General features: G+C 47.1%; 1 protein-coding gene across 1 annotated transcript in view; it reads right to left on the bottom strand.

Annotated features, from left to right (window-relative positions):
- The window catches only part of VSIG10L (V-set and immunoglobulin domain containing 10 like), a 37,114-nt gene extending 18,230 nt beyond the window's left edge, over positions 1–18,884 (bottom strand). The window contains exons 1-4 of the mRNA XM_075606321.1: positions 18,691–18,884; positions 6,499–6,819; positions 2,873–3,148; positions 2,275–2,547 (exon numbers count right to left, since the gene is read on the bottom strand). Coding sequence (XP_075462436.1) covers positions 2,275–2,547; positions 2,873–3,148; positions 6,499–6,819; positions 18,691–18,745 — 925 coding nt within the window. The 5' untranslated portion in view covers positions 18,746–18,884. The remainder of the gene's footprint in view (positions 1–2,274; positions 2,548–2,872; positions 3,149–6,498; positions 6,820–18,690) is intronic.
- Positions 18,885–19,430: the final 546 nt, after the last annotated feature.

Here is a 19,430-nt window from a genome sequence, read left to right as displayed (position 1 = left end):
TCATTTGTATGTAAGCTTCCCTGCAGCTTCATTCCTAGTGCAGATGGAATGGTTACATTGTGTTGCCTTTCTCTCTCCACTCTGCCAGTACTCTGGTCGCCCTGGCAACATCTCCAGTCCTCCAAGTTATTGGACTTTCCCATTCTCCCCTGTCTGTTTTCACAGGTAGTTTAGCCTGACCCCTATTCCTGTGTGACAAGCAGTACACACTTCCTTTACTTCCTGACTCTGGCTGAGTGAGTACGTTTCATGCTACACTCCTATGGCAACACCATCTCCTTTTACCTGCCCTTAACTACCAACTCACAACTACATAACATCCACAAGAGCCTGTATTTACTGCTGCTTTTCTAATAAAGCGAAGGAAATATTATAGGACTTGGCGTGATTTGGAAAGGGGGCTGAGTTAAAGCTAAATGGAGCTATTCACACTTCACACGTGACCCTGGCTTCAGGATAGTCTCCATGAGATAATGCCCTGATCTACCTTATCACAGCTTAGTGAATAACACCCTTTCTCTCCACATGCAAAGCATAATCTACTATTCCAAGGTCACTCGCTTTCATACACAGTATGCTAGTATAGACCCCACTATACCAAGGCCGCTCCCTTTCATACACAGTATGCTAGTATAGACCCCACTATTCCGGACATTGAAGTGTGAGGTGACATTTCCTGAGACACTTCCAGAGACAGACCTCTGACTAATAGAGAAGCTGGATAAGAGCGAACTATAGCATAGCCTCCTGGCCGCTATGTCTTTTCCTGGGCCCTACCAATGTAAGCCCTGTTAGGTGCAGGCAGTGGATGGGATAATTCCTTCATAAGGCCTGTGTGCTTTTGTATCCTTGGATTGTACAGCAGTATCCAAGGGCGGGCCTTAGCAACAGCCAGAGAGAGCCAACCTGAGGGGTGGGTACTGATATGCCCCCACATCCAGTGTGTGGTCCAATTAGTATCCAGATCTGGCTTGTTATGAGTCAGAGTTACAGCCACTCCCCAAAGGATATAAATATTGTCACTTTCCTAAATTCTGGGTCCTTGTCTCTTTTCTCTCCTCCCTCTGTGGAGTGAGCAACATCTGCCCTCCATCTCATAAGGAGATGTGAGGAGAGGTAAACAGGCCTGACCTGGGCCTAAAGCCTGAGTCAGGGCACCGCTAGAAGGGAAGAATGTAATTGCTCTGTTATGTGATCTGCATGCAATAAAGTCCAAGAAAATATAAAGCAGTGTGATTTACTGTCTGCTAAAAGAAGAGTTGTCAGTATGGGTCATCCCCTGCCATCACAGAGGATCCATGCTGACCGGAGGCGCTGCACCAAGCAATAACTAAGGTAACCTGTGAACCTGTCCTGTTTCTCCCCACAACATCGCGGCGCACTCAGCCCCCCTGTTTCCCAACAGGTACAGCCCAACCAGTAGTGATGTAGCTGAAGAAGCATACCCACCCCAATCTCACTTAAGGGGGGGTGGGAGGGCACAAGGGCATTCTGCGGGTGACAGACTATTCAATCCTGACCCTACAAATCTGATAGAGGGGAGGGACTTACAGGTAATGAAAAGACGTCATTTCCTCACTCACGCACTCTTTCCCTTGGGTGGCTTGGCTTTGTTTCAATCATCTGCCATAGCTGGAGGAAGGTCCCCAGGTGTACTGCTACCCTGGAGCCGGGCTGCTCAACTCTAGGCCGCAAGTCCCCCCAAAGAGGTCAGATTTTCAGGATATCCCTGCTTCAGCACAGGTGGCTCAATCTGAGCCGCCAATTGAGCCACCTGTGCTGAAGCAGGAATATCCTGAAAACCTGACCAGTTGTGGGGGCTTGAGGACTGACGTTGAACACCCCTGCTCTAGAGAATGAGGGTACCTGTCTCTGGCAGGGAACAGCAACAAGAAAGATGATCCAGGGCGCCACGGGTTTCTTTAGGAAAGAATGCAACGTTTCGGCCTCACTTAGGCCTCAGTCACTTGACAAAGGCCTAAGTGAGGCCGAAACGTATTCTTTCCTAAAGAAACCCGTGGCGCCCTGGATCATCTTTCTTGTTGCTGTATACCTGGGATTGCTGCAGATAGCCATCCCTGAACCAGGAGATCCGGCATTGCGCAAGTATCGCAATTTTTTGGAGTGCTACACACCCATATATCTCTGACAGGGGAACAACCATCATCTACCACACCTGCTGTCTGTCAGGTCCAAACTGATACATCTACCAACTCTGTCTGTGTCAATGTGTACCAGCAGCACAGTCTCAACAGTGGTTGTGTGGTTTCTTACGGTACACAGTGAGCAGGGTGCTGCTCTTAATGCTCCCATAGCTGTTTCTTGCTATGCATAAATAGTCTCCGTTCTGAGTCCGCTGGATTCGGGGTAGTGACAGGTTCTGTGCTTGGGGCAGAGTCGGCTGTCCTGGTACCACCCAGGAATACAGCGCAGGAGGATCCGCTGCAGCAGAGCACTGCAGCGTGACGTTGCTGCCCACTAGCACATATTCCATAGGGTTGAGGTCCGAGTTTGATTTTATGGTGAGACTCGGGCTCTCTGGACCATCTAACAAAAAGGAGAAACAAGACCAGTTATTAGAAGGTGACAAAGAGGCTTATTCAGGGAAAAAGAAGGTTTCTAATAGAGCCCAGTTCTGCTGGCAACATTTATATTTGACTTTATTCAGTGCCAGACAAGTCTGCAAACCAGAGAAAGGCGTTGCAGGGCGCTGCAGCATTTAAAGTGTTAGAATATCCGGCACACCGTATTGAAGCCCTTTCACAAGCAATGTCATTTCACTTTCATTTACTCTCTGAGCATATGACTATAAATCCCTAAATGTTCCCTCTGCCCAATGCAGCACTGGCCTCCCCTTACAGGTGCCACTTACAGTAAACGCGGAGGGGCACGCTGCCCTGACCACTGCTGAACGGGTTGGATATGTTGCAGGAGTAGTTTCCATTGTGACTCCTATTAGGATGAATTATCTGCAGTGTCAAGTTCCCCTCCAGTAGGCTGTAAGCAGAGTCACTGGGCAGTGCTGCCCCATCCTTCTCCCACCGCACTGTTTGTTCCCCGTTAGCTCCAGCACAGATCAGCTTTACTTCGGGGGACCCTTCAGTCACTGTTCCAGGTGAGGAAGTCACAGATACGCTCCCCACAGGTTCTGCAGGAGAGAAGGACACGGGGAGACTTGAGTTCAGTCACAAAAGGTCATTAAATCATTGCTTTACCAGCAAGCCCATCTCTTCTGCTGATCCGTCAATACCGGTCACACATCAGTATTGTGGGGATCTCCAATAATCAAATAGACAATATACCTGTTTAACGCCCAGCGGTAACACCGTCTGCCCTGTCACCGCGTTTTAAGGTTCATCATCCCTAAAATGTTACCGTCACTGATATCCCCACGGAGGAAAGGAAATGGTCCTGAGGTGCATCATGAGGAGGTGATTGGTTTGCTATTTTTTACAATTAAAAGGTATTTTAAGCGCATAATGCTTTATCCATTCCTAGCTTCAGAGATTGTTTGGTTTGCATTACAGGGACGTATGAAGGAGCGTCTGATGGATGGGGTCATTAGTACAACTATACATCTGGAGATTAGTGTGGGAGTGTGTATATATTGATGTAGAGGTATCTGTACCGTGTTAGCCGAGCTTAAAAATCAAAAACAAAGAGACGATACTGTTCTGTGGCTAACAAAAGGCTTTTATTTGTGCGAGCTTTTGAGATACAGTGATCTCTTCTTCCGGCGATGTTACAATGGATAAAGCAAGAAACTTTGTAGCCCCTATTGGTATATAGGTATAGAATCGCAGCATCACACGCAGAACAAGAGACAGTCCTGTTGGCAAACATTTCTCCGACTCTGGTCATAAGATGAACGATTTGAAGGTGGCCATACTCACAGGTAATCTTAGAACACCAAAAGAGAGAGACAATTACATGAATACAAATTTATTAAACTGTTCGGGACTCTCACCGGTGGCCAAAACTGTGACTGCAGCTTCATGAGCCACTACCCTGACACAAGAGAACTCTCTTCCCATGTCTATAAATTCTGCGCTATATGAATGCACACACACCTCTCTCTTACACATACAAATGTATAATGTAATTGTATCCCTATGTAACAATAGGGATTACTTTGTTTCTTGCTTTATCCATTGTAATATCGCCCGAAGAGATCACTGTATCTCGAAAGTTCGCACAAATATATATCGGATATTTACCAGACGTTGATCCGGCAAACAGAGACAGCACACAGCAAGGTTGGTACAAAAAACTATATTCACATAAATAGTACAAGGTACTGCATCCAACGTTTCGGTCAACGGAACGTGACCTTCCTCAGGGATGTGCAATGAATGAGTGCCATATATAATATACCTAGTTATGCTAATATATTTATGGGATATTGGGAGAAACAACATATATGGTCCAATTGTCCCTATGGTGCAAACTTGGTGCTGTGGCGGCGCTACATAGATGATATTATTTTTATCTGGTCAGGCACTTTAGCACAGTTAACACAGTTTCAGTTATATATGAATAACAACACTAATAATTTAAAATTCACGTTTGTCACTAATACTAATAAAATAGAATTTTTAGATTTAGAAATCACTATAGTTAATAATCACATACACACCAGCACATATTTTAAACCGGTTCAATCAAATAATTATTTACATGCACAGAGTCACCACAACCCCACATGGGTCAAAAACATCCCTAAGGGACAGTTCATTAGACTGAAAAGAAACAGCTCACATCCAGATACATTTAAAATTCAAGCCGAGGATTTAAAACAAAAATTTGTGGAGAGGAAGTACTCCCCACTAGAGTTGGATAGAACTATCTCTGAAGTTGCAGCGATGGACAGAACCAGTCTCTTACAATATAAAAATAAAAATATTAACTCATCAGGCAATTTGTCATTTGTCACTCAATATAACCAAATGGCACCCAACATACGCAAAACTTTAAGAAAATACTGGTTGTTGTTTAGACCAATGAGCATCGCCGCTCGCGATGACGCATCAGCGGGCGACTGGGGCACGCATTGAGACGCGTGCCCCAGTCACCGGCTGATGCGTTATCGCTCATTGGTTTAAACAACAACCATGTGATTTCCTCCAAGGTGGCGGTGCGTGTCACGGCCTGCTTGCGTGTCACGGATACTCCACACTTGCGTTTTCGCGGGCTTTGTCGGGTCCCACACCGGTGAGCTGCATTAGTTATTTCATTAGTATGGGTATATATGGTGTGTCACTGGCACTCATTCATTGCACATCCCTGAGGAAGGTCACGTTCCGTTGACCGAAACGTTGGATGCAGTGCCTTGTACTATTTATGTGAATTTAGTTTTTTGTACCAACCCTGCTGGGTGCTGTCTCTGTTTCCCGGATCAACGTCTGGTAAATATCCGTTCTGTATGTGCATATGGGATGAGCATCAGTTTTTTCCTAGTTAACAGTGTGCCAACTGTCTCTATTATTGTGTGTGTGTGTGTGTATATATGTATATATATATATATATATATATATATATACACATACACACATACACACACACACACTATCTGCTAAGCTTATTGGTCCTGATTGAATATGTTGTGTGTACTTTTCAGGGAAGATCCTCAGCTCAAAAAGGGACAGGTCTATATTGAAAAGACCCATTGACTGAATACACATATTGGACCTTGCCATGTTCTCTCTCACATTGAAAGTTTTTATAGGCAGTGCATTCTCCACCTTCCGCACCTTCTATTCCTACCAATTGTACAGTATATAATCTCTGACTTGCTGTAAACTGCCCCACCTGAAGAAGAGCCCTGTGAGGTGAGAAAGGTTGTATAATGTAAGCCGGGGGTTCTCAGCTCCAGTCCTCAAGCCAGGTCAGGTTTTCAGGATCCCTCTACTTGAGCACAGGTGGCTCAATCAGTCCCGCTTACGCACAGTTGGCTCAATTAATCCCTCCTTCAGCACAGGTGGATCAGAGGCCGAGCCTCTGATGGAGCCACCTGTGCTGAAGCTGGTATGTCCTGAAAACCTGACCGGTTGGGGGGCTTGAGGACTGCAGTCGAGCACCCCTGATTTAAACCATTGTTAGTCCATCAAAAGATATCGCACCATTTATGTTTTTCATATAAAATAAGGGACCGATGCAGCCAAACAACTTATTATTATTTTCGCACATAGGACCAGAGGTGGATCTAGAGCGGGTGAGAGGCGGATCTAGAGCGGGTGAAAGGCGGATCTAGAGTGGGTGAGAGGCGGATCTAGAGTGGGTCAGAGGCAGATCTAGGGCAGACGAGAGGTTCAGCCTGATAGGACGTCGAGATCCAGCTATTGCCTACTGATTGGTTTGAGAGAGGGGGGGAGGGGGAGGGGTTGGGCGCACAGTAAGTGGAATTTGCCTCGAGATCAAAATACCTATTCCCACCTCTGCACAGCACAGATATAGTGTATGTATGGCAGTGACAAGGCAACCCTTCTCTCATACACTTACCATATATTTTCACCTGGAAGCTTTTTGTAGCATCTTTTTCATCCAACGAGCCCACAGTGACAGTGTATGCTCCAGCGTCCGTGGGGGAAGCATTGGTGATATTAAGTGAGCCTTGATCAAAGAGTTTCAGTCTTCCTCTGTAAGCCGGAGAAACAGTATAATTGCTATTCCCCCAGGTGGCCACCCTGACGGTGTTCTTAGTCCAGGTGACGGTGGGACTCTGCAATGTGCTCGTGTAGAAGATATTTAGGATGATGTCTTTGCCCACCAGGAAGTTTGCTGCATCGTTAGCCGTGATCTCCAGCGCTGCTCCCTCTCCACCTATTACAGGTTATACATACAGGTTAGTTACAGACCAGTGCACACAGGTACCCCAAGTATGCTTGGGGGCATATACCAGCAAAGTGAATCTCTCATGCACAGTGACCAGAAATGGGAGTCAGAGTATTGCACACACGGACTCCAGGCACATTATCCTCACACGGGCAGAGGAGCTGGGAGCCGCAGAGCCGCGGGTACCACAGTGAAAGGGGACTGTGCACCCGATTGGTCACTCTAGGAGTCAGATTCACAAAGCTCGGTTAAGTCGGGCCTCCCACTGTACCGAGGGTTGTGCGAAGCTTTCGCCCAAGCTCACAAACCGGGCAAAATTGTCCCTTTTTTTAATTTGCGGCTCCGTCAGAGTTTGCGAGCGATCGCCAAGCATGAAGTCAACGTGAATTTCATATACATAGTTACATATAGTTACATAGTAAATGAGGTTGAAAAAAGACGTACGTCCATCAAGTTCAACCTATGCTAAATTTAGACAACAGATACTTTATCCTATATCTATACTTACTTATTGATCCAGAGGAAGGCAAACAAAAAACACCATTAAAGGGGAAAAATTAATTCCTTCCTGACTCCAAGAATTGGCAATCGGATTAATCCCTGGATCAACATCCTTTCCGTGTATACTTATTTGGTATATCCCTGTATACCTTTCCCATCTAAAAACATGTCCAACCTTTTTTTGAACAAATCTATTATATCTGCCATCACAGTCTCCATGGGTAATGAATTCCACATTTTAACTGCCCTTACTGTAAAGAACCCTTTCCTTTGTTGCTGGTGAAATTTCCTTTCCTCCAACCTTAAGGGATGGCCTGAGTCCTTTGTACTGCCCGTGGGATGAATAGTTCTTTTGAAAGCTCCTTGTATTGTCCCTGAATATATTTGTATATAGTTATCATATCCCCTCTTAGACGCCTCTTTTCTAATGTAAATAAATCTAATTTAGCTAGCCTCTCCTCATAAGTTAGAATGTCTATCCCCTTTATTAATTTGGTGGCTCTTCTCTGCACTCTCTCTAGTTCCATAATGTCTTTTCTAAGGTGTGGTGCCCAAAATTGTACTCCATATTCAAGGTGTGGTCTTACTAATGCTTTGTAAAGGGGCATAATTATGTTTACTTCCCTTCCATCCATTGCCTGTTTGATGCAAGATAAGATCTTGTTTGCCTTTGCAGCTACTGCATGACATTGGGCACTATAGCTAAGCCTGCTGTCTACAAGCACTCCTAAATCCTTCTCCATCAAGGATTCCCCCAATATATCTCCATTTAATTTGTAAGTCGCCTTTTTATTCTTGCATCCCAAATGCATAACTTTACATTTATCTGTATTAAACCTCATTTGCCATTTACCTGCCCACGTTTCCAGTCTCTCAATTCCTTCTGAAGAGAAATTACATCCTGCTCTGATTCTATTACCTTACACAATTTAGTATCATCAGCAAAGATGGAGACTTTGCTGTCGATCCCAACCTCAAGGTCATTAATAAACAAGTTAAAAAGCAGGGGTCCCAGTACCGATCCTTGAGGTACTCCACTCACGACTTTAGCCCAACCTGAAAAAATTCCATTTATGACAACCCTCTGTTGTCCGTCCTTTAACCAGTTTTCAATCCAGGTGCATATATTATCACTGAGTCCAATTTTCTTTATTTTGTACACCAACCTCTTGTGTGAAACCGTATCAAAAGCCTTTGCAAAATCTAAGTAGACCACATCAACTGCATTACCCTGGTCTAAATTCCTACTTACCTCCTCAAAGAAACAAATAAGGTTAGTTTGGCAAGATCTATCCTTCATAAATCCATGCTGACTATTACTAATAATTTTGTTTTCCATTAGGTATTCCTGAATATTATCCCGTATTAAACCTTCAAGTAGTTTCCCTACTATTGAAGTCGGGCTTACAGGTCTGTAATTCCCCGGGTGTGATCTAGCTCCCTTTTTAAATATAGGTACATCTGCTTTACGCCAATCTTGTGGTACTGAGCCTGTGGAAATGGAGTCCTTGAATATTAAATATAATGGTTTGGCTATTACTGAGCTTAACTCCTTGAGAACTCTTGGATGTATGGAATCGGGGCCAGGTGCCTTATTTACTTTAATTTTTTCAAGTCGCTTATGAACTTCTTCCTCAGTTAACCAATTGTTCATTAATATGGAGGTTGTGGCTTCCTCCTGTAGCGCTACTATTGAACTTGATTCTTCCCTGGTAAACACAGAGGCAAAGAATTTGTTTAATATCTCTGCTTTTTCCTTATCTCCAATAATCTGCCTACCCATCTCACACTGAAAGGGTCCTATATTTTCTTTTCTCATTTTTTTGTTATTAAGGTACTTAAAGAACTTTTTAGGGTTGACCTAACTTTCTATTGCAATCCTTTTTTCATTATCCATTTTTGCTAATTTAATTGCCTTATTGCAATTTTTGTTACATTCCTTATAATTCCGATACGATGTCTCTGTCCCTTCTGATTTAAAGAATCTAAACGCCTTCCTCTTCTTGTCCATTTCCTCCCCTACCTGTTTATTTAGCCACATTGGTTTTGACTTATTTCTTTTATACTTATTACCCAAGGGTATACACTGATAAGTGTGCTTTTCTAACAATGTTTTAAACACTGCCCATTTATCTTCTATATTTTTCCCTGCAAAAACATAATCCCAGTGTATTACTACTAGATTAGACCTCAGTTTATTAAAATCTGCCTTTTTAAAGTTTAAAGTCTTTGTTGAACCCAAGTAATCTGTTTTTTTGATCATTTATTTCAAATGAGACCATGTTATGATCACTGTTACCCAAATGTTCCAGGACTTGAATATTTGTTATTACTTCTACATTGTTTGATATGACCAAATCCAGAACTGCCCCTCTCCTGGTTGGTTCCTCAATAATTTGGGTCATATAATTATCTTTAAGCACCCCCAAAAACCTGTTTCCTTTTGTTGTAACGCTAATTTCAATTTTTGTTTAATGTGCGAACTCCCACTCAGACCCTGAAATAGTCATTGGTTGGAGAGTAGAGGAAAGGGAAAAGGAAGAGAGAGAGATAGGGAGTCCGGAGATATTGTACATGATCAATACCCTAATTGCAATCATTTCAATATACTTTGCATATCCAAATGATCATGTGTCACAGGTATCCCAGGTGTGTCCACAGGTATCCCAGGTGTGTCCACAGGTATCCCAGGTGTGTCCACAGGTATCCCAGGTGTGTCCACAGGTATCCCAGGTGTGTCCACAGGTATCCCAGGTGTGTCCACAAGTATCCCAGGTGTGTTCACAGGTATCCCAGGTGTGTTCACAGGTATCCCAGGTGCGTTCACAGGTATCTCTGTGTTGTATATAGGCGAGTTTGGGGAGATATACAAGTCACTGGGTAATATAATCTCTGTGATAACCTCCCTGGACTTAAAATGCTTGGCGAATCACTTGTGAACTGTACCGGAGCTGTGAGTCATAGACAAAACAGCTAATTGAAGGAGAAAATGTATCATTTCGGAAACCTTTTCTAGCCTTTGAAAGTTCTGTGAACTGGTTCCCCTGGAATCGATATTAGTTAAGAAAAAGCGGAACGTTTAGCACATTATGTTTCTCATAAAATCACCTAAATCAGTAACAGACATTATTTTCCCTGCATATCCACAAAGTTAATTATATGCAAAAACAACAGTTGTTGTTTATCTCATTAGCATAGGCCTAACATCATGTTATTATACCGCAACATACGGTAATTATGTCTTCGCCTTACTCCCACCCGGACCCTGAAATATGTGTTTAACTAAAGCTAAAGAGAGAGGGAAGGAATGGGAAACAGCACGGTCTTAGTTACATTATACCAAACTGTGAACACACCCATCCAAACTCTGTATAAGCCCCTTTTCTGGGTCTGCGTGCGAGTGAAGCCAAGTTTTAGGCACGGCCTAACTAACGTAACGTTCCTGCATTAACCTTAGCGGATATGCGATGATAGAAGGAACCACCCTTCTGTATAGGACTATCGGCCACTTGTTGCTTCTCTGATCTCTCAGCACAAGGAACTTTGACTTTAAGAATAATCAATGGAATTGGTCCGGCACTCAAAATAAACTCACCCCATCGGTCACGTGTTGGCATATTTCTAATTTAATGTAGATTTGTTGCGAAAATGTCATCCTGAGGAAGGGCCCCTGCAACATTGCTGGGTTGTTTGCCACTATGGAGGTAGCTCCTCAAAGCTTCTTTATTGACTTAACGCGATATTAACTGGAATTAGCATCTCGTTAAGTGCCAACAGGGACTTCAACGCTCAGTAACGCTGCGTTAAGTGCTGTTATCAGCCGTAACGAGCCCGTGCGTTACTATAACACACGTTAGTGATGATATGCAGAAGAGGAGTTCCCTGTAACAGCGCAGATCCTCAGAGCGCCGGTATAGTTACCGCAGGGATTTAATGTTACGTTAGTTAGGTCAGAGATAAAGGCGCGTTACTCACATCCAGGCCTGATATAGGGCAGTTACAGGCTCTGGGAAAGTGTAGGACCACAGATAGCTAAATAATACCCATCATATTGTTATTTACTGGGTTCTTTTCCTCTCCCGTCTATTTTTTTACTTTAATTACACACCTGTTCAGGATCTGCGTGGGAGTAACGTCCCCTTTGGATAAGACTGACTTAACGCCATATTATTTTAAGCTAACGCGAGGCAGCGCTAACATCACATGGCGCTAATCCTCTGCTAATGAGATCACTAACGGCCATTGGTTTTGCAGATATTTAGCTTTCTGGATACCCGTTCAACTGAGGGGAAGCGAACGGACGTTACTTAGTTACCGATTTAAGTAACGTCACATTAGTAGTAGAAAAGGGCGAAACGGTAAAAATACGTTCTGCGGTGTAAAATCCGTGGACAGATTGTTCGTTTCAATGCACGCGGATTAATCCAAAACCGCCATGGGAAACAATCCACTGGTGGATTTTTATAATCCGCGGATTCAGCAATCCGCTGCGGGATTTTAAAGCATCCGATCGGATTGGATGTTTAAAATCCCCCCAGCGGATTGCCGAATCCGCGGATTGGATGGCTGGTGGTAAAAATTAAAATCTGGAAAAGACAAATCGGCTTTTTTTGAGACTGATTCGCGGACCAAAAGGATCCAGGGCGATACGTGGCGGATCCAGATCCGCAACATTTGTTTGCCCGTGTCTAGTTAGTAGCCCAGATTTAACATACCTCCGAGGACCTACCCCTGTGTGCAATCCTTTTCTGCAACGTTCTGCACATTGTGAAGCAAATCTACTTTAAATAAGAAATATGAAAAGGGAACAACGAGAATGAAGAGAGTTTAAGTTTGACATTAACATCTATTATTTGGTGAGTACTGGTAGTTACCGAGACGTGCACAGGGAGAGAGAAGTATTTTTATTCACATACAGAGCAGTGCCCCGCTCACTGGCCTCCTCCCACTCAGCTCTCTCTGTGCCAGTCTTATTTGATATAAACTATAATTTTCCGAATTGAATTAGTCTCCTTTGTTAATGAAACATTTTGTTCACGAGAATCCACTGGGAGCTCTAACCACGCACGTCCTCCCCGTACACATTAACTTCTCATCTTCCGATTCTCATCTGCTTGGGCTTAACCCCATCACCACAAGAGGGGCTTGCAAAGTATTAAACGAAACGCGTTGGTGACAGACTGGCAATAAAAGGTGCATTTGGGTGAGTCTGTGCAAAGTCATAAAAGGTGCTATTGTATAAGCCTTTTACGCAATGAAAGAATCGTTACCCATTATACTTGGGGTGTATCACAGAAGCGCACACACAGAGCTCAGCAATCCCCCTTCCCTACACAGCAGCAATAAGAGGTTACAGAGCAGGAGGAGGAAACAGCTGATCATACTGCCGCACCTTCTCATTCCTTTCCCAGAGTCTCTTATTACTCTCCTTCCTGCTCAGAAACTTGTCTGTGTGACATCACAAGCCTACGTGTGGAACTCAGACAGGGGCAGAGGCCTGTCTGCATCACTCTGAGCCTAGGAATTGGGCCACATGTGACCACCAGATCAGTGGCCATGAATCGGACAGTTCCAATGGAACCATTCATGAGACGTCAACTAAGGGTGGCAATCTGCTGGTGGAGACCTCGCTAGAAAATATCTATCCTGTGTAAATGTAAAAACTTGGGTTAATTGTTGGAAAAGTACTTAAAAACTAATCAACATTTTTTTTTACTGTACTACTTTTATAAATGTAGCATCCATGGAGTAGGCTAGATTATTTTAGTGAGTCCTGGTCCCTACAGGGAGTAACAGGGTAACTTCCTCTTACAGGCCAAAGTAAGTAACCAATTCTATGTAACTAATTTGAAGTAACCAATTTTATGTTGCAAGTCACCTAGGTCCTTGATTGGCCAGTTATTTGTTTCCAGAAGTTGCAAAAGACCACCCTTTAGGGGATGACTTCGATAGGCAAGCCTTCTCTTTTCCTACCCAGCAACTGGGGTGGGGGAAAGGTTAAAATATCTGGGACCTGGGTATTTCCCTCGGATCACAATGTGGCCGACACGGAGGGGATATCCAGGGCTGCACATGGAGGGGATATCCAGGGCTGCACACGGAGGGGATATCCAGAGCTCCACACGGAGGGGATATCCAGGGCTGCACGCGGAGGGGATATCCAGGGCCGCACGCGGAGGGGATATCCAGGGCTGCACACGGAGGGGATATCCAGGGCTGCACACGGAAGGGATATCCAGGGCTGCACACGGAGGGGATATCCAGGGCTGCACACGGAGGGGATATCCAGGGCTGCACGCGGAGGGGATATCCAGGGCTGCACACGGAGGGGATATCCAGGGCTGCACACGGAGGGGATATCCAGGGCTGCACGCGGAGGGGATATCCAGGGCTGCACGCGGAGGGGATATCCAGGGCTGCACGCGGAGGGGATATCCAGGGCTGCACGCGGAGGGGATATCCAGGGCCGCACACGGAGGGGATATCCAGGGCTGCACGCGGAGGGGATATCCAGGGCTGCACGCGGAGGGGATATCCTGGGCCGCAAACGGAGGGGATATCCAGGGCTGCACGCGGAGGGGATATCCAGGGCCGCACGCGGAGGGTATATCCAGGGCCGCACGCGGAGGGGATATCCAGGGCCGCACATGGAGGGGATATCCTGGGCCGCAAACGGAGGGGATATCCAGGGCTGCACACGGAGGGGATATCCAGGGCCGCACACGGAGGGGATATCCAGGGCCGCACGCGGAGGGGATATCCAGGGCCGCACGCGGAGGGGATATCCAGGGCCGCACGCGGAGGGGATATCCAGGGCTGCACGCGGAGGGGATATCCAGGGCCGCACACGGAGGGGATATCCTGGGCCGCAAACGGAGGGGATATCCAGGGCTGCACGCGGAGGGGATATCCAGGGCCGCACGCGGAGGGTATATCCAGGGCCGCACACGGAGGGGATATCCAGGGCCGCACACGGAGGGGATATCCTGGGCCGCAAACGGAGGGGATATCCAGGGCTGCACACGGAGGGGATATCCAGGGCCGCACACGGAGGGGATATCCAGGGCCGCACGCGGAGGGGATATCCAGGGCCGAACGCGGAGGGGATATCCAGGGCCGCACGCGGAGGGGATATCCAGGGCTGCACGCGAAGGGGATATCCAGGGCTGCACACGGAGGGGATATCCAGGGCTGCACGCGGAGGGGATATCCAGGGCCGCACGCGGAGGGGATATCCAGGGCTGCACGCGGAGGGGATATCCAGGGCTGTACGCGGAGGGGATATCCAGGGCTGCACACGGAGGGGATATCCAGGGCCGCACACGGAGGGGATATCCAGGGCTGCACGCGGAGGGGATATCCAGGGCTGCACATGGAGGGAATATCCAGGGCCGCACACGGAGGGGATATCCAGGGCTGCACACAGAGGGGATATCCAGGGCCGCACACGGAGGGGATATCCAGGGCTGCACACGGAGGGGATATCCAGGGCCGTACACGGAGGGGATATCCAGGGCTGCACACGGAGGGGATATCCAGCGCTGCACACGGAGGGGATATCCAGGGCTGCACACGGAGGGGATATCCAGGGCTGCACACGGAGGGGATATCCAGGGCCGCACACGGAGGGGATATCCAGGGCTGCACGCGGAGGGGATATCCAGGGCTGCACACGGAGGGGATATCCAGGGCTGCACACGGAGGGGATATCCAGGGCCGCACGCGGAGGGGATATCCAGGGCCGCACGAGGAGGGGATATCCAGGGCTGCACGCGGAGGGGATATCCAGGGCCGCACACGGAGGAGATATCCAGAGCTCCACACGGAGGGGATATCCAGGGCCGCACACGGAGGGGATATCCAGGGCCGCACACGGAGGGGATATCCAGGGCTGCACACGGAGGGGATATCCAGGGCTGCACACGGAGGGGATATCCAGGGCTGCACACGGAGGGGATATCCAGGGCCGCACACGGAGGGGATATCCAGGGTTGCACACGGAGGGGATATCCAGGGCTGCACACGGAGGGGATATCCAGGGCTGCACACGGAGGGGATATCCAGGGCCGCACACGGAGGGGATATCCAGGGCTGCACACGGAGGGGATATCCAGGGCTGCACACGGAGGGGATATCCAGGGCCGCACGCGGAGGGGATATCCAGGGCTGCACGTGGAGGGGATATCCAGGGCTGCACACGGAGGGGATATCCAGGGCTGCACGCGGAGGGGATATCCAGGGCTGCTCACGGAGGGGATATCCAGGGCTGCTCACGGAGGGGATATCCAGGGCTGCACACGGAGGGGATATCCAGGGCTGCACACGGAGGGGATATCCAGGGCCGCACACGAAGGGGATAGCCAGGGCCGCACACGGAGGGGATATCCAGGGCTGCACACGGAGGGGATATCCAGGGCTGCACACGGAGGGGATATCCAGGGCTGCACACGGAGGGGATACCCAGGGCTGCACACGGAGGGGATACCCAGGGCTGCACACGGAGGGGATATCCAGGGCTGCACACGGAGGGGATATCCAGGGCTGCACACGTGTTTCTTGTTTGCTAAGTCTCCCAGTACAGGGGCCCTTCTGCACTAAGACGTTATCCTGCCACTGCAGGGAGTGGGTTACTCACACAGGGGAGACATTGAGGAGACATGGGAGAGCCGCTAGAAAATGCAGGAAGAAGGCAGCTCTGTCTTAGGCAGTAGAGGAAAGACTTTAAAAAGAGCTCCTCTTCCTACAAACCTCATGGCATAGGAAACCCGAGTGTAAAGTGTCTACATGCAACCCAAGAACCTGTCCTGTTACTGGCCTGAGATTCGGACTGTTAATAAAGTTAAAGTTCCTGGCACCCTGGTCTATTACTGCTCACCCTAGCGCAGCACAAGGACCCAGCACCCGGAGATACAAGGTAACCGCTGAGTATCACCTACACACACGGGTAATCTCACTGTAGGAGATAGTAACACAGTATGGCGAGGCCCCTCTTCGATAGGCCGTGGTAGAGGTGTGACAGGTATTACAATAAGCATTTTAAACATGGATACAATTAGACCAGTGTTTATAAAGTGTGGCCCACTAATTAAAGTGCTCAAATCAACCACTTGATTTTCCAGCATGAAGAATAACAATCCCCCACTTTCCCGTTGAGGGGGTTAGATTGGGGGCCCCAAAAGTTAAGCCAATATTTAAAGCCGAAGGCCGATAAATTGTGAAGCATTGTGGGTCATGTACAAAACATTAAAAAGTGGCACAAACCCCAAAATTGCTTAAAAATTCTGCTGACATTTTCCCAATGACATTTCAAAAATGTTTCCCAGAAGTGTTAAACACCGAGGGATGCTTTCAGTGACCGTCCTTACTGCCGAGTTCACATTGTGGTAAATAATTTGGGATTGGGTTGAACATGATTAGCTGCCGGATCTTCTAGCAGGCATTATTACCATCATTAACACGACTTAGACGCACAGGATCACACATTAAATAACGTGTTATTAAACTTTTCTTTTCTCTAGCACTACTGTTAAATAACGTGCCAGAGATAACACAGCGTATTGCATTAAAGGGTCAATAACGGGTGCTAGATATGTTAATATGTATTAGCAATACATAATATTGATACTACAGCTCAACCCCGTTATAACGCGATCCGTTACAACGCGAATCCACTTATAACGCGATACAATCGTGGCTCCCAATTTTCGTATTTATGAATACTTTACAACACGATTATTAGTATCCTAAATACTTTATTGTTCAATTGTACATTATTTCTAACGCGATCTGCTTATAGCGCGACGTGATTCTTTGGACCCCATGCTCAGCGTTATAAGGGGGTTGAGCTGTATTATCAATTCACCTCTTCTAAGTTGGCTAGTGTTATCTTGTCTATGTCTATAGTGGCAATTCTATACATAGGCCAGATCAGCCCAACGCCAGCCTGAGGCAGCTGATAATTGGCACGGTATCGACGTTTAGTGAATACGTCGTTAGCTGTCAATTACTCATGCACATACATTTCCATGCTAATTTGCATAGAGCGCCTTTAAAAATAGCACTGACATCAGCACTGGAAAAAGCCTGTTATCTCTCCTTTAACGCTGCAATATGGCTTCAGTGAATAGGATGGTTGATATAATGGGTGTTAAACACTGAATGCCAATGGGATTTATTTATTGCCCTTCACTGAATCCCCCCAAACATTTCTGTTCTTCCTTGTACACAAGGAACTTCTTCTTAACAACTGTTCATGCAAATGACCAAGAGGAGGGGGCGTTATCTGCAGCTGCGGAGATCCACCCCACAAAAGCAGCCATTAAGGGTAATTTACAGGTAATATGTTACCAGTTTGGACACTTTTCCTGTCACCAATTAGCTGGTCGGAAAGGCAGCGCACACATTCAATGTGATTCAGTCCCCAGCGGGACGAGAAATCCAGGACCGATGTGGCACCGGAATTACAGCGGAACGCGGCGGCGTCCTTAGTGATAAAGTCATGGTGTTAATGATTCCCGCTGTGAGGGGAAAAAGGGATCCGTAGCTGCCTGAGGCCACAGGGTGCAGTTTAACCCCTTCGGCACCGGATAATTATTTAACGCTGGCGTTCTCAACCACAGTCCTCAAGTACCCCCCACAAACAGGTCAGGTTTTCAGGATATCCCAGCGTTAGCACGTGGCTCAATCAATACCTGCTTCAGCACAAGTGGCTCAATCAGTCCCTGCTTCAGCACAGGTAGCCGATTGAGCCACCCGTGCTGAAGCAGGGATGTCTTTGGCACCTGACATGTTGGGGGGCTTCAGGCCTGCATTAACACATTGCAGATCCCTCCAAGCAGTGCAGGACAGAAGTATTAATAACCGTTTTATACGAATGTGTCAAACGCATATGTTATCAGCCCCTTCAGAGCCCAGGAAACGGTGCTTATTAACACCTGCCACTGCTGGAGATTAAATAGTTAACCATTCAGCCATAAAAAAATACATTTCAGTCCCATACAAAATGATCTGTAGGACTAGTGCTTAATAATAATAATAGCATGTTCTTGTATAGCGTTGCTAATAATACGCAGCGCTTTACAGAGACATTTTTGCAGGCACAGGTCCCTGCCCCGTGGAGCTTACAATCTATGGTTTTGGTGCCTGAGGCACAGGGAGATAAAGTGACTTGCCCAAGCTCACAAGGAGCCGACACCGGGAATTGAACCAGGCTCCCCTGCTTCACACTCTCAGTGCTAGTCAGTGTCTTTACTCACTGAGCCACTCCACTCAATCTACTTACAAAACCAATTCTGGAAAGGGCTTGAGACTGGGGCTAGTTTTGAATTACGTGCAGAATCCTATCAGCTGTCGACTTACCCCATTCAAGCAGCAGCAGCAGGATAACCCAGGTGAGTGTTAGGTGTCTGCCCATCTCCTGGGGAGGGTATTAATACCCTGGCAGGAGTTTAAGGATCAGAGAAGTGCTTCTATAAATGTGTCCATCCCAGAGCAGACCTCACACACGGACCAGACTCCCAAGCTACTGCAGCAGGTGCATTTCCTGTATTCACCTGGAAGAGGTAACAGGAGGCAGGTAAACAGACAGAAGTGGGAGGGGAGATCAGAGGAGGGGACAGCGAGGAGTGAATACAAGACGGAGGAAGGCATGGCAGGTGGACAACACACCTTTCCATACTGATCGTTTGTTGCCTATAGATTGACAGGTCAGGTGTAGACAGTCCTGGTTTGATTTCTATCGTCAAAATATGTTTCCTACAGATCATCTGTCTTCGGTTTACCAAGAACAGGATCAGCTGTCGCTTCCGATCTCCGCATACTACTGTGTATTGTAATAGCAGATGTATATCATACTGCAGGGGTGACCAACTCCAGTCCTCAAGGGCCACCACCAGGTCCGGTATTCGGGATATCCCTGCTTCAGCACAGGTGGCTCAATCTTTGACGGAGCCACTGATTGAACTACCTGTGCTGAAGCAGGGATATCCCGAATACCGGGCATGGTGGTGGCCCTTAAGAACTGGAGTTGGCCGCCCCCTGGTCTAAGCAATCCGCAGAATGGATTTGGACTGCTTCGCCCACCCCTGGCGCCCGCCCGA

This window comes from Ascaphus truei, chromosome 6 (genome assembly GCF_040206685.1).
Source record: "Ascaphus truei isolate aAscTru1 chromosome 6, aAscTru1.hap1, whole genome shotgun sequence".
In the NCBI taxonomy this organism is placed as follows: Eukaryota; Metazoa; Chordata; class Amphibia; order Anura; family Ascaphidae; genus Ascaphus; species Ascaphus truei.
Note: the sequence above shows the minus strand (reverse complement) of the source record. Positions and strands in the feature narration are given on the sequence as shown.